General features: G+C 46.6%; 1 protein-coding gene across 1 annotated transcript in view; it reads left to right on the forward strand.

Annotated features, from left to right (window-relative positions):
• Positions 1–12,043, forward strand: part of TMEM127 (transmembrane protein 127) — a 47,037-nt gene that overhangs the window by 23,806 nt on the left and 11,188 nt on the right. Inside the window, exon 2 of the mRNA XM_069214419.1 lies at positions 3,239–3,403. Within this exon, the coding sequence (XP_069070520.1) occupies positions 3,239–3,403 (165 nt within the window). The remainder of the gene's footprint in view (positions 1–3,238; positions 3,404–12,043) is intronic.

A 12,043-nucleotide genomic window follows, 5' to 3' on the forward strand; every position in this document is an offset into this window, starting at 1 on the left:
GGTAGACTACCCCCACAGCATGCACCACCAGGAAAACAGTTGAGAAGGCGGCAGGATCAGCGTTACAAGGTTGCAGTAGTCGTCTTTGCTACTTTGTTGCAGTTTTGCAGGCTTCCAGCGCGGTCAGCAGTCGATTACTTGGCAGAAGGTGAAGAGAGAGATGCAGAGGAACTCTGATGAGCTCCTGCATTCGTTATTTAAGGAATTCCCCGAAGCAGAGACCCTAAATAGCCAGAAAAGGAGGTTTGGCTACTTAGGAGAGAGGATAGGCTAGCAACACCTGAAGGAGCCTATCAGAAGGAGTCTCTGACGTCACCTGCTGGCACTGGCCACTCGGAGCAGTCCAGTGTGCCAGCAGCACCTCTGTTTCCAAGGTGGCAGAGGTCTGGAGCAGACTGGAGGAGCTCTGGGCACCTCCCAGGGGAGGTGCAGGTCAGGGGAGTGGTCACTCCCCTTTCCTTTGTCCAGTTTCGCGCCAGAGCAGGGCTGAGGGATCCCTGAACCGGTGCAGACTGGCTTATGCAGAGATGGGCAGCATCTGTGCCCATGAAAGCATTTCCAGAGGCTGGGGGAGGCTACTCCTTCCCAGCCCTGACACCTTTTTCCAAAGGGAGAGGGTGTAACACCCTCTCTCTGAGGAAGTCCTTTGTTCTGCCATCCTGGGCCAGGCCTGGCTGGACCCCAGGAGGGCAGAAACCTGTCTGAGGGGTTGGCAGCGGCAGTGAAACCCCGGGAAAGGTAGTTTGGTAGTACCCGGGTCTGTGCTAGAGACTCGGGGTCATGGAATTGTCACCCCAAAGCCAGAATGGCATTGGGGTGACAATTCCATGATCCTAGACATGTTACATGGCCATGTTCGGAGTTACCATTGTGACGCTATACATATGTCGTGACATATGTATAGTGCACGCGTGTAATGGTGTCCCCGCACTCACAAAGTCCGGGGAATTTGCCCTGAACAATGTGGGAGCACCTTGGCTAGTGCCAGGGTGCCCACACACGAAGTAACTTAGCACCCAACCTTTACCAGGTAAAGGTTAGACATATAGGTGAATTATAAGTTACTTAAGTGCAGTGGTAAATGGCTGTGAAATAACGTGGACGTTATTTCACTCAGGCTGCACTGGCAGGCCTGTGTAAGAATTGTCAGATCTCCCTATGGGTGGCACAAGAAATGCTGCAGCCCATAGGGATCTCCTGGAACCCCAATACCATGGGTACCTCAGTACCAAATACTATAGCCTTAGAACCCGCTGTAGAGGGCTCTACCGGCTATTAAAGGCCCGCTCCCCGCGTTAAATGCCAGAGCCGAAGGCGAGGGCATTTAATAAGGGAGAGGGACTTTAATAGCTGGTAGGGCCCGCTACGGCGGGTTCTAAGGCTATTAGAACATTCTGCCACACAGGGCAGAATGTTCTATAAAAAAAATAATAATAATTCACGGAGCCCGAGGGGATTTAAATCCCCTCGGGCTCCGTGAGGCTTTGTTCACAGCTGTTGCTGTGAACAAAGCAAACATTGGAATGTTGGCGCTGCGGGCTTTTACCGGCCAGTAAAAGCCCGCAGCACTCCATTGTTTTCAATGGAGCCCCCAGCATTCCAAGTGACACATACAACTAAAACAACGTATATACAGTGAAATATGGGGGTAACATGCCAGGCAAGATGGTACTTTCCTACAAGGGGAAAGCAGCATAGGGCATGGGAGAAGAAATGACAGAAAAAAGCAGCACAAGGAGTTTGGCGAGAGAAATGAGCACAAGACATAGCTTGCATCACATGAGAGATAAAGGTTGGTACCTCTGGAGATCAGCAGTACAAAAGGAGGGATAGAAAAAAAAATTACAATCTCCCGCTCCCATTTCTAATACAAGGGTGTCATATCATCCTTTCTTCTTCCAGTATATGTAGATTATCTCCCTAACCTCATAAAAGCTTCTCGGCCTTTCCATTAGAAATTGGGAGATAATAACATTTCAAATTTGATGTGCACATATGACCTAGTTCTAATGGATCTCACTCCAATAGGGCTGCAGAGACAATTAGATGCTTTAGCCTGATACTTTATGCACATCACTTTTAGTGGTGAATGAAAATAAAAGTATGATAGCAGGTGCTCATGGATTGGTGACAACTTGTAATTAATTTAACTTATTAATGTTTGGAAGTAGTTCGAAGTTATAATTACTTGGGAGTTATAATGACCAACAACTTATTTTGGTTAAGGCACCGTAAAAGTCAAGTAGCTAAAGCCTTCTCTTTTGTCATGGGTTCGCTTCACGTTTATAGGACCTTAAGGGAAAGAGAAGTTGTCTCCTCATTGGAGTTTTATTTCTTTAAAATCCATGCAATTACACTCTATGCAGTCAAACCTTTATTTTTAAATCCCTGCGTCAATTGAACAAAATAGTCTCAGCTTTGGAAATCATCCTTAGGTTGGCAGTGTTCTACTTTTGTTGAGTGCTTCAGATTAGAACTGGGGGTAACTGCTATAGATCAAATTCACAGGTGATGCATTATTTTAACCCTTCTCTTCAGCTTCTTTATTTATTATGAAAAAGATGACTCGGAAGACATTTTAAATGATTGTGAAGTAAAATATTCATTCAACAAACTGATCTTCTGTTTGAAGACATTGTACATTTTAAATCAAATGCATTAAACCAAACTAAAACAGTCGATAAGAAACTATGACTGAAAAATATTTTGCAAAAAAAAACTTTTGATGGTATCTTTCTCCGCTTTATAAATATTAAGCATGTACTTTAACTACACATTTGTGAAACTCAGTTTTATCTTCAGTCAAACCTTAACTGTGAAGCAAGACACTTGTTTGAATTTAAAACCTTTCAATAGATAATATGTGGCTTCCCAATAGCGATGAGAAAAAGCACCCAGAGGGTCAATTGTGTTATTCAGTTACTCAAGATATAAAACGATTTATTTTGTGTTTAGGCCTCTCACTGTCTACCCCTTTTTTTTTAATAAGATATAATGTTCAAACTTACCTGAAACAACATTTTTCATTAAATTGTTAATGTTAAAAATTTTTATACAATGTTTAAAATCTCTTATTATTTTATAATTTGTCAAGATTTGTTGACTTACCTAAATGAAATATTTTTGTGGAAATATTCTCTTTAATGAATTTAAAAAATAATAAAAAAAGCTTGATCTTCGGCAACCATATTTTTGTGCATTGTTTTAGATTGATTGTGCTTTCTCTTCCCTCCTGTAGAGTTCTGTATGAACCCACAGACTGTTTTGCTGCTGCGTGTCATCGCTGCTTTTTGTTTCCTTGGCATTGTGTGCAGCCTCTCTGCATTCTTGCTTGATGTTTTTGGACCCAAGCATCCTGCACTAAAAATAACCCGCCGCTACGCCTTCGCCCACATCCTCACAGGTGAGCACCTATTCTGACCAAAGACTAGAGAATAGTTTGCCTCATCTGGCTAGCTGTTCATTTACAGGTTGAAATTAGCTGAGCCAGTGTGTTCAAATATTAGGTTGTAGTTTTGAAAAGAAAGAAAAACCCTGCTACATAGTTCAGCTTTAAAGCTTCAAGGCAAATGAGCAAGAGTGGACTTGTAAGGAAATATTACAACACTGCTACAAAATCTGTCCATGTTTTTTTAAAACTAATACAGATTCTGTATTCTTAATAATGCGATTGTGACATCTACAGAAATTAGGTAAATCATACTACTGTACTGTTCCCCGGTGATTTGCCACCATAGCAATTGTGTTCCAAGCTACCTTCCTGTCCAATCAAATCTTTTCAGGCATGTAATGAGCGTTATGCTATGATGACTCTTTGTGTTACTTTTATACTAACACTTATGAGGTCCTGGACTACTTCTACACATGGCTAACACACCACTGGTTATTGCTAGTGCACTAATATACCTTTTTTATTTTTATTTTTTAACCCCTTCGCTGCCAGGCCTTTTCCCCCTCAGGTGCCAGGCCTTCTTATTGGCTATTTGGGGTAGGGCACGCTTAGGCCCTCATAACATTTTGTCCACATAAGCTACCCACGCCAAATTTGCATCCTTTTTTTCCAACATCCTAGGGATTCTAGAGGTACCCAGAGTTCGTGGGTTCCACTGGAGGAGACCAAATAATTAGCCAAAATACAGTGAAAATGAAGTTAAAAAAAAAAGGGGGGAAAAAGGGCTGCAGAAGAAGGCTTGTGGTTTTTTCCCCCCCTGAAATTGGCATCAACAAAGGGTTTGCAGTGCTAAAATCACCAGCTTCCCAGCTTTCAGGAACAGGCAGACTTGAATCAGAAAACCCAATTTTTCAACACAATTTTAGCATTTTACTGGGACATACCCCATTTTTACATTATTTTTTTTTTGTGTGCTTTCAGCCTCCTTCCAGTTAGTGACAGAAATGGGTGTGAAACCAATGCTGGACCCCAGAAACCTAAACATTTCTGAAAAGTAGAGAAAATTCTGAATTCAGCAATGGGTAATTTGTGTAGATCCTACAAGGGTTTCCTACAGAAAATAACAATTGAAATAAAAAAAATATTGAAATTGTGGTGGAAAAAAAAGCAATTTTTCTCTACGTTTTACTCTGTAACTTTTTCCTGCAATGTCAGAATTTTGAAAGCAATATACCGTTACGTCTGCTGGACACTTCTGGTTGCGGGGATATATAGGGCTTGTAGGTTCATCAACAGCCCTAGGTACCCAGAGCCAATAAATGAGCTGCACCTTGCTGTGGGTTTTCATTCTATACTGGGTATACAGCAATTAATTTGCTGAAATATAAAGAGTGAAAAATAGGTATCAAGAAAACCTTTGTATTTCCAAAAGGGGCACAAGATAAGGTATTGAGGAGCAGTGGTTATTTGCACATCTCTGCATTCTGGCGTGCCCATACTAGAAAGTGAATTACAGGGCATTCCTCAAATAGATGTCTTTTTTACACACTGTCTTATATTTGGAAGGAAAAAAATGTAAAGAAAGACAAGGGGCAATATCACTTGTTTTGCTATTCTATGTTCCCCCAAGTCTCTCAATAAAAATGGTACCTTACTTTTGTGGGTAGGCCTAGCGCCCGCAACAGGAAATGCCCCAAAACACAACGTGGACACATCACATTTTCTCGAAGAAAACAGAGGGGTGTTTTTGCAAAGTGCCTACCTGTGGATTTTGGCCTCTAGCTCAGCCGGCACCTAGGGAAACCTACCAAACCTGTGCATTTTTTTAAAACTAGAGACCTAGGGGAATCCAAGACGGGGTGACTTGTGGGGCTCTCATCAGGTTCTGTTACCCAGAATCCTTTGCAAACCTAAAAATTTGGCTTAAAAACACTTTTTCCTCACATTTCGGTGACAGAAAGTTCTGTAATCTGAGAGGAGCCACAAATTTTCTTCCACCCAGCGTTCCCCCAAGTCTCCCGATAAAAATTATACCTCACTTGTGCAGGTGGGCCAGGGAAGAGCCAAAAACACGTCGAAATTGAGGGGGTACCAAAGTGGGTCCAAAAAGGCAGTTTGAAAAAGAAAAAAATCATTTTTAGGCTGACAAGTGCAGCAGAAATTTTATCGGTATAGATGAAACAATGCTGGGTGGTAGGAATGTTGTGGATTCCTGCAGATTACGGAAGGTTCCACCACAAAAAAGTGTGCTTTCAAACAAAGTTGCAGGTTTGCAGGGCATTGTGGGTAAGAAAATGGTGCGGGGTGCATGTGAAGCACACCACCCTGGAATCCACTAGATGTTTAGTTTTCAGATGTCTAGGTCTTGTGGATTTTTCTACATGGCAGCGTCCCAAAGTAAAAAAAGAAAAGTGCAGCCCTTCACATTCCAAGTGGGACGATTTTGAGAGTTAGCCAAGTTCTAAAACAACAAAAAAAATGTTCTCTTGCTTGCCATGGGATAAGATGTTTTAGTGTGCGGGGGAGAGCTGAAAGACTGTTTCCCCTTCAGTTTGGGTGGGGGCATAACCAGGCCCATACTGGTTGGTAGCCAGCACCCCACTATTTTCTTTCTTTTTTTTTTATTTTTATTCCCTGGCATCTAGTAGACTTTCTGTCCCCCCGGGGTGTAGATCAGGGGTAATTGCCCAATCTGCCCACTGGTTGGCAGAACAACTTTGGCCCCATTTATTTGGGGTGGGGGTATGGCCATACCCCCAACCTCTTATTTTGATAAACAAATCTTCCCTGGTCTCTGGTGGGCTTTCTGCCTCCCCCCCCACCTCAGGGGCAGATGGGCCTTCCCAAAATAGGTCAATCTGCCCCAAAGGGGGGCAGTTATGGCCAACCATGTGCCCCCATGGGGAACGACCCTTGAACGAGGGTCTGCCCCCCCCCCCTAAACAAACAACTCACATACATACATACATACACACACACACACACACACACACACACACACACACACACACACACACACACACACACACACACACCAATCAATCCATGGTGTCTAAACACAAAAATATAAAAGTAAACATGCCTCTTTGCCCCCTCCACGTGATTGGAGGAGAAATGTGTAGGAAGTTGGCTCTGTATGTGCTATTTCAAAGTAAGGAATAGCATGCACAGAGTCCAAGGGTTCCCCTTAGAGGTAAAATAGTGGTAAAAAGAGATAATACTAATGCTCTATTTTGTGGTAGTGTGGTCGAGCAGTAGGCTTATCCAAGGAGTAGTGTTAAGCATTTGTTGTACATACACATAGACAATAAATGAGGTACACACACTCAGAGACAAATCCAGCCAATAGGTTTTGTTATAGAAAAATATCTTTTCTTAGTTTATTTTAAGAACCACAGGTTCACATTCTACATGTAATATCTCATTTGAAAGGTATTGCAGGTAAGTACTTTAGGAACTTTAAATCATAAAAATTGCATGTATACTTTACAAGTTATTGACAAATAGCTGTTTTAAAAGTGGACACTTAGTGCAATTTTCACAGTTCCTAGGGGAGGTAAGTTTTTGTTAGTTTTACCAGGTAAGTAAGACACTTACAGGGTTCAGTTCTTGGTCCAAGGTAGCCCACCGTTGGGGGTTCAGAGCAACCCCAAAGTCACCACACCAGCAGCTCAGGGCCGGTCAGGTGCAGAGTTCAAAGTGGTGCCCAAAACACATAGGCTAGAATGGAGAGAGGGGGGTGCCCCGATTCCGGTCTGCTTGCAGGTAAGTACCCGCGTCTTCGGAGGGCAGACCAGAGGGGTTTTGTAGGGCACCGGGGGGGACACAAGCCCACACAGAAATTTCACCCTCAGCAGCGCGGGGGCGGCCGGGTGCAGTGTAGAAACAGGCGTCGGGTTCGCAATGTTAGTCTATGAGAGATCTCGGGATCTCTTCAGCGCTGCAGGCAGGCAAGGGGGGGGTTCCTCGGGGAAACCTCCACTTGGGCAAGGGAGAGGGACTCCTGGGGGTCACTTCTCCAGTGAAAGTCCGGTCCTTCAGGTCCTGGGGGCTGCGGGTGCAGGGTCTCTCCTAGGCGTCGGGACTTTGGATTCAAAGAGTCGCGGTCCGGGGAAGCCTCGGGATTCCCTCTGCAGGCGGCGCTGTGGGGGCTCAGGGGGGACAGGTTTTGGTACTCACAGTATCAGAGTAGTCCTGGGGTCCCTCCTGAGGTGTTGGATCTCCACCAGCCGAGTCGGGGTCGCCGGGTGCAGTGGTGCAAGTCTCACGCTTCTTGCGGGGAGCTTACAGAGTTCTTTCAAGGCTGCTGGAAACAAAGTTGCAGCCTTTCTTGGAGCAGGTCCGCTGTCCTCGGGAGTTTCTTGTCTTTTCGAAGCTGGGGCAGTCCTCGGAGGATGTCGAGGTCGCTGGTCCCTTTGGAAGGCGTCGCTGGAGCAGGATCTCTGGAAGGCAGGAGACAGGCCGGTGAGTTTCTGGAGCCAAGGCAGTTGTCGTCTTCTGGTCTTCCGCTGCAGGGGTTTTCAGCTAGGCAGTCCTTCTTCTTGTAGTTGCAGGAATCTAATTTTCTAGGGTTCAGGGTAGCCCTTAAATACTAAATTTAAGGGCGTGTTTAGGTCTGGGGGGTTAGTAGCCAATGGCTACTAGCCCTGAGGGTGGGTACACCCTCTTTGTGCCTCCTCCCAAGGGGAGGGGTGTAGGAAGTTGGCTCTGTATGTGCTATTTCAAAGTAAGGAATAGCATGCACAGAGTCCAAGGGTTCCCCTTAGAGGTAAAATAGTGGTAAAAATAGATAATACTAATGCTCTATTTTGTGGTAGTGTGGTCGAGCAGTAGGCTTATCCAAGGAGTAGTGTTAAGCATTTGTTGCACATACACATAGACAATAAATGAGATACACACACTCAGAGACAAATCCAGCCAATAGGTTTTTGTATAGAAAAATATCTTTTCTTAGTTTATTTTAAGAACCACAGGTTCAAATTCTACATGTAATATCTCATTCGAAAGGTATTGCAGGTAAGTACTTTAGGAACTTCAAATCATCAAAATTGCATGTATACTTTTCAAGTTATTCACAAATAGCTGTTTTAAAAGTGGACACTTAGTGCAATTTTCACAGTTCCTAGGGGAGGTAAGTATTTGTTAGGTTAACCAGGTAAGTAAGACACTTACAGGGCTTAGGTCTTGGTCCAAGGTAGCCCACCGTTGGGGGTTCAGAGCAACCCCAAAGTCACCACACCAGCAGCTCAGGGCCGGTCAGGTGCAGAGTTCAAAGTGGTGCCCAAAACACATAGGCTAGAATGGAGAGAAGGGGGTGCCCCGGTTCCGGTCTGCTTGCAGGTAAGTACCCGCGTCTTCGGAGGGCAGACCAGGGGGGTTTTGTAGGGCACCGGGGGGGACACAAGCCCACACAGAAATTTCACCCTCAGCAGCGCGGGGGCGGCCGGGTGCAGTGTAGAAACAAGCGTCGGGTTTTCAATGTTAGTCTATGAGAGATCTCGGGATCTCTTCAGCGCTGCAGGCAGGCAAGGGGGGGGTTCCTCGGGGAAACCTCCACTTGGGCAAGGGAGAGGGACTCCTGGGGGTCACTTCTCCAGTGAAAGTCCGGTCCTTCAGGTCCTGGGGGCTGCGGGTGCAGGGTCTCTCCCCGGTGTCGGGACTTAGGATTCAAAGAGTCGCGGTCAGGGGAAGCCTCGGGATTCCCTCTGCAGGCGGCGCTGTGGGGGCTCAGGGGGGACAGGTTTTGGTACTCACAGTATCAGAGTAGTCCTGGGGTCCCTCCTGAGGCGTCGGATCTCCACCAGCCGAGTCGGGGTCGCCGGGTGCAGTGTTGCAAGTCTCACGCTTCTTGCGGGGAGCTTGCAGGGATCTTTAAAGCTGCTGGAAACAAAGTTGCAGCTTTTCTTGGAGCAGGTCCGCTGTCCTCGGGAGTTTCTTGTCTTTTCGAAGCAGGGGCAGTCCTCAGAGGATGTCGAGGTCGCTGGTCCCTTTGGAAGGCGTCGCTGGAGCAGGATCTTTGGAAGGCAGGAGACAGGCCGGTGAGTTTCTGGAGCCAAGGCAGTTGTCGTCTTCTGGTCTTCCTCTGCAGGGGTTTTCAGCTAGGCAGTCCTTCTTCTTGTAGTTGCAGGAATCTAATTTTCTAGGGTTCAGGGTAGCCCTTAAATACTAAATTTAAGGGCGTGTTTAGGTCTGGGGGGTTAGTAGCCAATGGCTACTAGCCCTGAGGGTGGGTACACCCTCTTTGTGCCTCCTCCCAAGGGGAGGGGGTCACAATCCTAACCCTATTGGGGGAATCCTCCATCTGCAAGATGGAGGATCTCTAAAAGTCAGAGTCACCTCAGCTCAGGACACCTTAGGGGCTGTCCTGACTGGCCAGTGACTCCTCCTTGTTTTTCTCATTATTTTCTCCGGCCTTGCCGCCAAAAGTGGGGCCTGGCCGGAGGGGGCGGGCAACTCCACTAGCTGGAGTGTCCTGCTGGGTTGGCACAAAGGAGGTGAGCCTTTGAGGCTCACCGCCAGGTGTGACAATTCCTGCCTGGGGGAGGTGTTAGCATCTCCACCCAGTGCAGGCTTTGTTACTGGCCTCAGAGTGACAAAGGCACTCTCCCCATGGGGCCAGCAACATGTCTCGGTTTGTGGCAGGCTGCTAAAACTAGTCAGCCTACACAGATAGTCGGTTAAGTTTCAGGGGGCACCTCTAAGGTGCCCTCTGGGGTGTATTTTACAATAAAATGTACACTGGCATCAGTGTGCATTTATTGTGCTGAGAAGTTTGATACCAAACTTCCCAGTTTTCAGTGTAGCCATTATGGTGCTGTGGAGTTCGTGCTTGACAAACTCCCAGACCATATACTCTTATGGCTACCCTGCACTTACAATGTCTAAGGTTTTGTTTAGACACTGTAGGGGTACCATGCTCATGCACTGGTACCCTCACCTATGGTATAGTGCACCCTGCCTTAGGGCTGTAAGGCCTGCTAGAGGGGTGTCTTACCTATACTGCCTAGGCAGTGAGAGGCTGGCATGGCACCCTGAGGGGAGTGCCATGTCGACTTACTCGTTTTGTCCTCACTAGCACACACAAGCTGGCAAGCAGTGTGTCTGTGCTGAGTGAGAGGTCTCCAGGGTGGCATAAGACATGCTGCAGCCCTTAGAGACCTTCCTTGGCATCAGGGCCCTTGGTACTAGAAGTACCAGTTACAAGGGACTTATCTGGACGCCAGGGTCTGCCAATTGTGGATACAAAAGTACAGGTTAGGGAAAGAACACTGGTGCTGGGGCCTGGTTAGCAGGCCTCAGCACACTTTCAATTGTAAACATAGCATCAGCAAAGGCAAAAAGTCAGGGGGCAACCATGCCAAGGAGGCATTTCCTTACACAACCCCCCCCCCAAACGAAAGAGGATGAGACTAACCTTTCCCAAGAGAGTCTTCATTTTCTAAGTGGAAGAACCTGGAAAGGCCATCTGCATTGGCATGGGCAGTCCCAGGTCTGTGTTCCACTATAAAGTCCATTCCCTGTAGGGAGATGGACCACCTCAACAGTTTAGGATTTTCACCTTTCATTTGCATCAGCCATTTGAGAGGTCTGTGGTCGGTTTGAACTAGGAAGTGAGTCCCAAAGAGGTATGGTCTCAGCTTCTTCAGGGACCAAACCACAGCAAAGGCCTCCCTCTCAATGGCACTCCAACGCTGCTCCCTGGGGAGTAACCTCCTGCTAATGAAAGCAACAGGCTGGTCAAGGCCATCATCATTTGTTTGGGACAAAACTGCCCCTATCCCATGTTCAGAGGCATCTGTCTGCACAATGAACTGCTTAGAATAATCTGGAGCTTTTAGAACTGGGGCTGAGCACATTGCTTGTTTCAGGGTGTCAAAGGCCTGTTGGCATTCCACAGTCCAGTTCACTTTCTTGGGCATTTTCTTGGAGGTGAGTTCAGTGAGGGCTGTCACAATGGATCCATATCCCTTCACAAACCTCCTGTAGTACCCAGTCAAGCCAAGGAATGCCCTGACTTGAGTCTGGGTTTTTGGAGCTACCCAGTCCAGAATAGTCTGGATCTTGGGTTGGAGTGGCTGAACTTGGCCTCCACCTACAAGGTGGCCCAAGTAAACCACAGTTCCCTGCCCTATCTGGCATTTGGATGCCTTGATAGAGAGGCCTGCAGATTGCAGAGCCTTCAAAACCTTCTTCAGGTGGACCAGGTGATCCTGCCAGGTGGAGCTAAAGACAGCAATATCATCAAGATAAGCTGTGCTAAAGGACTCCAAAGCCAGCAAGGACTTGATTCACCAACCTTTGGAAGGTGGCAGGGGCATTCTTTAAACCAAAGGGCATAACAGTAAACTGATAATGCCCATCAGGTGTGGAGAATGCTGTCTTTTCTTTTGCTCCAGGTGCCATTTTTATTTGCCAGTACCCTGCTGTCAAGTCAAAGGTACTTAGAAATTTGGCAGCACCTAATTTATCAATGAGCTCATCAGCTCTTGGAATTGGATGGGCATCTGTCTTGGTGACAGAATTGAGCCCTCTGTAGTCCACACAAAACCTCATCTCTTTCTTTCCATCTTTGGTGTGAGGTTTGGGGACTAAGACCACTGGGCTAGCCCAGGGGCTGTCAGAGCGCTCAATCACTCCCAACTCCAGCATCTT

The sequence above is a fragment of the Pleurodeles waltl genome, chromosome 11 (assembly GCF_031143425.1).
Source record: "Pleurodeles waltl isolate 20211129_DDA chromosome 11, aPleWal1.hap1.20221129, whole genome shotgun sequence".
Taxonomy (NCBI): domain Eukaryota; kingdom Metazoa; phylum Chordata; class Amphibia; order Caudata; family Salamandridae; genus Pleurodeles; species Pleurodeles waltl.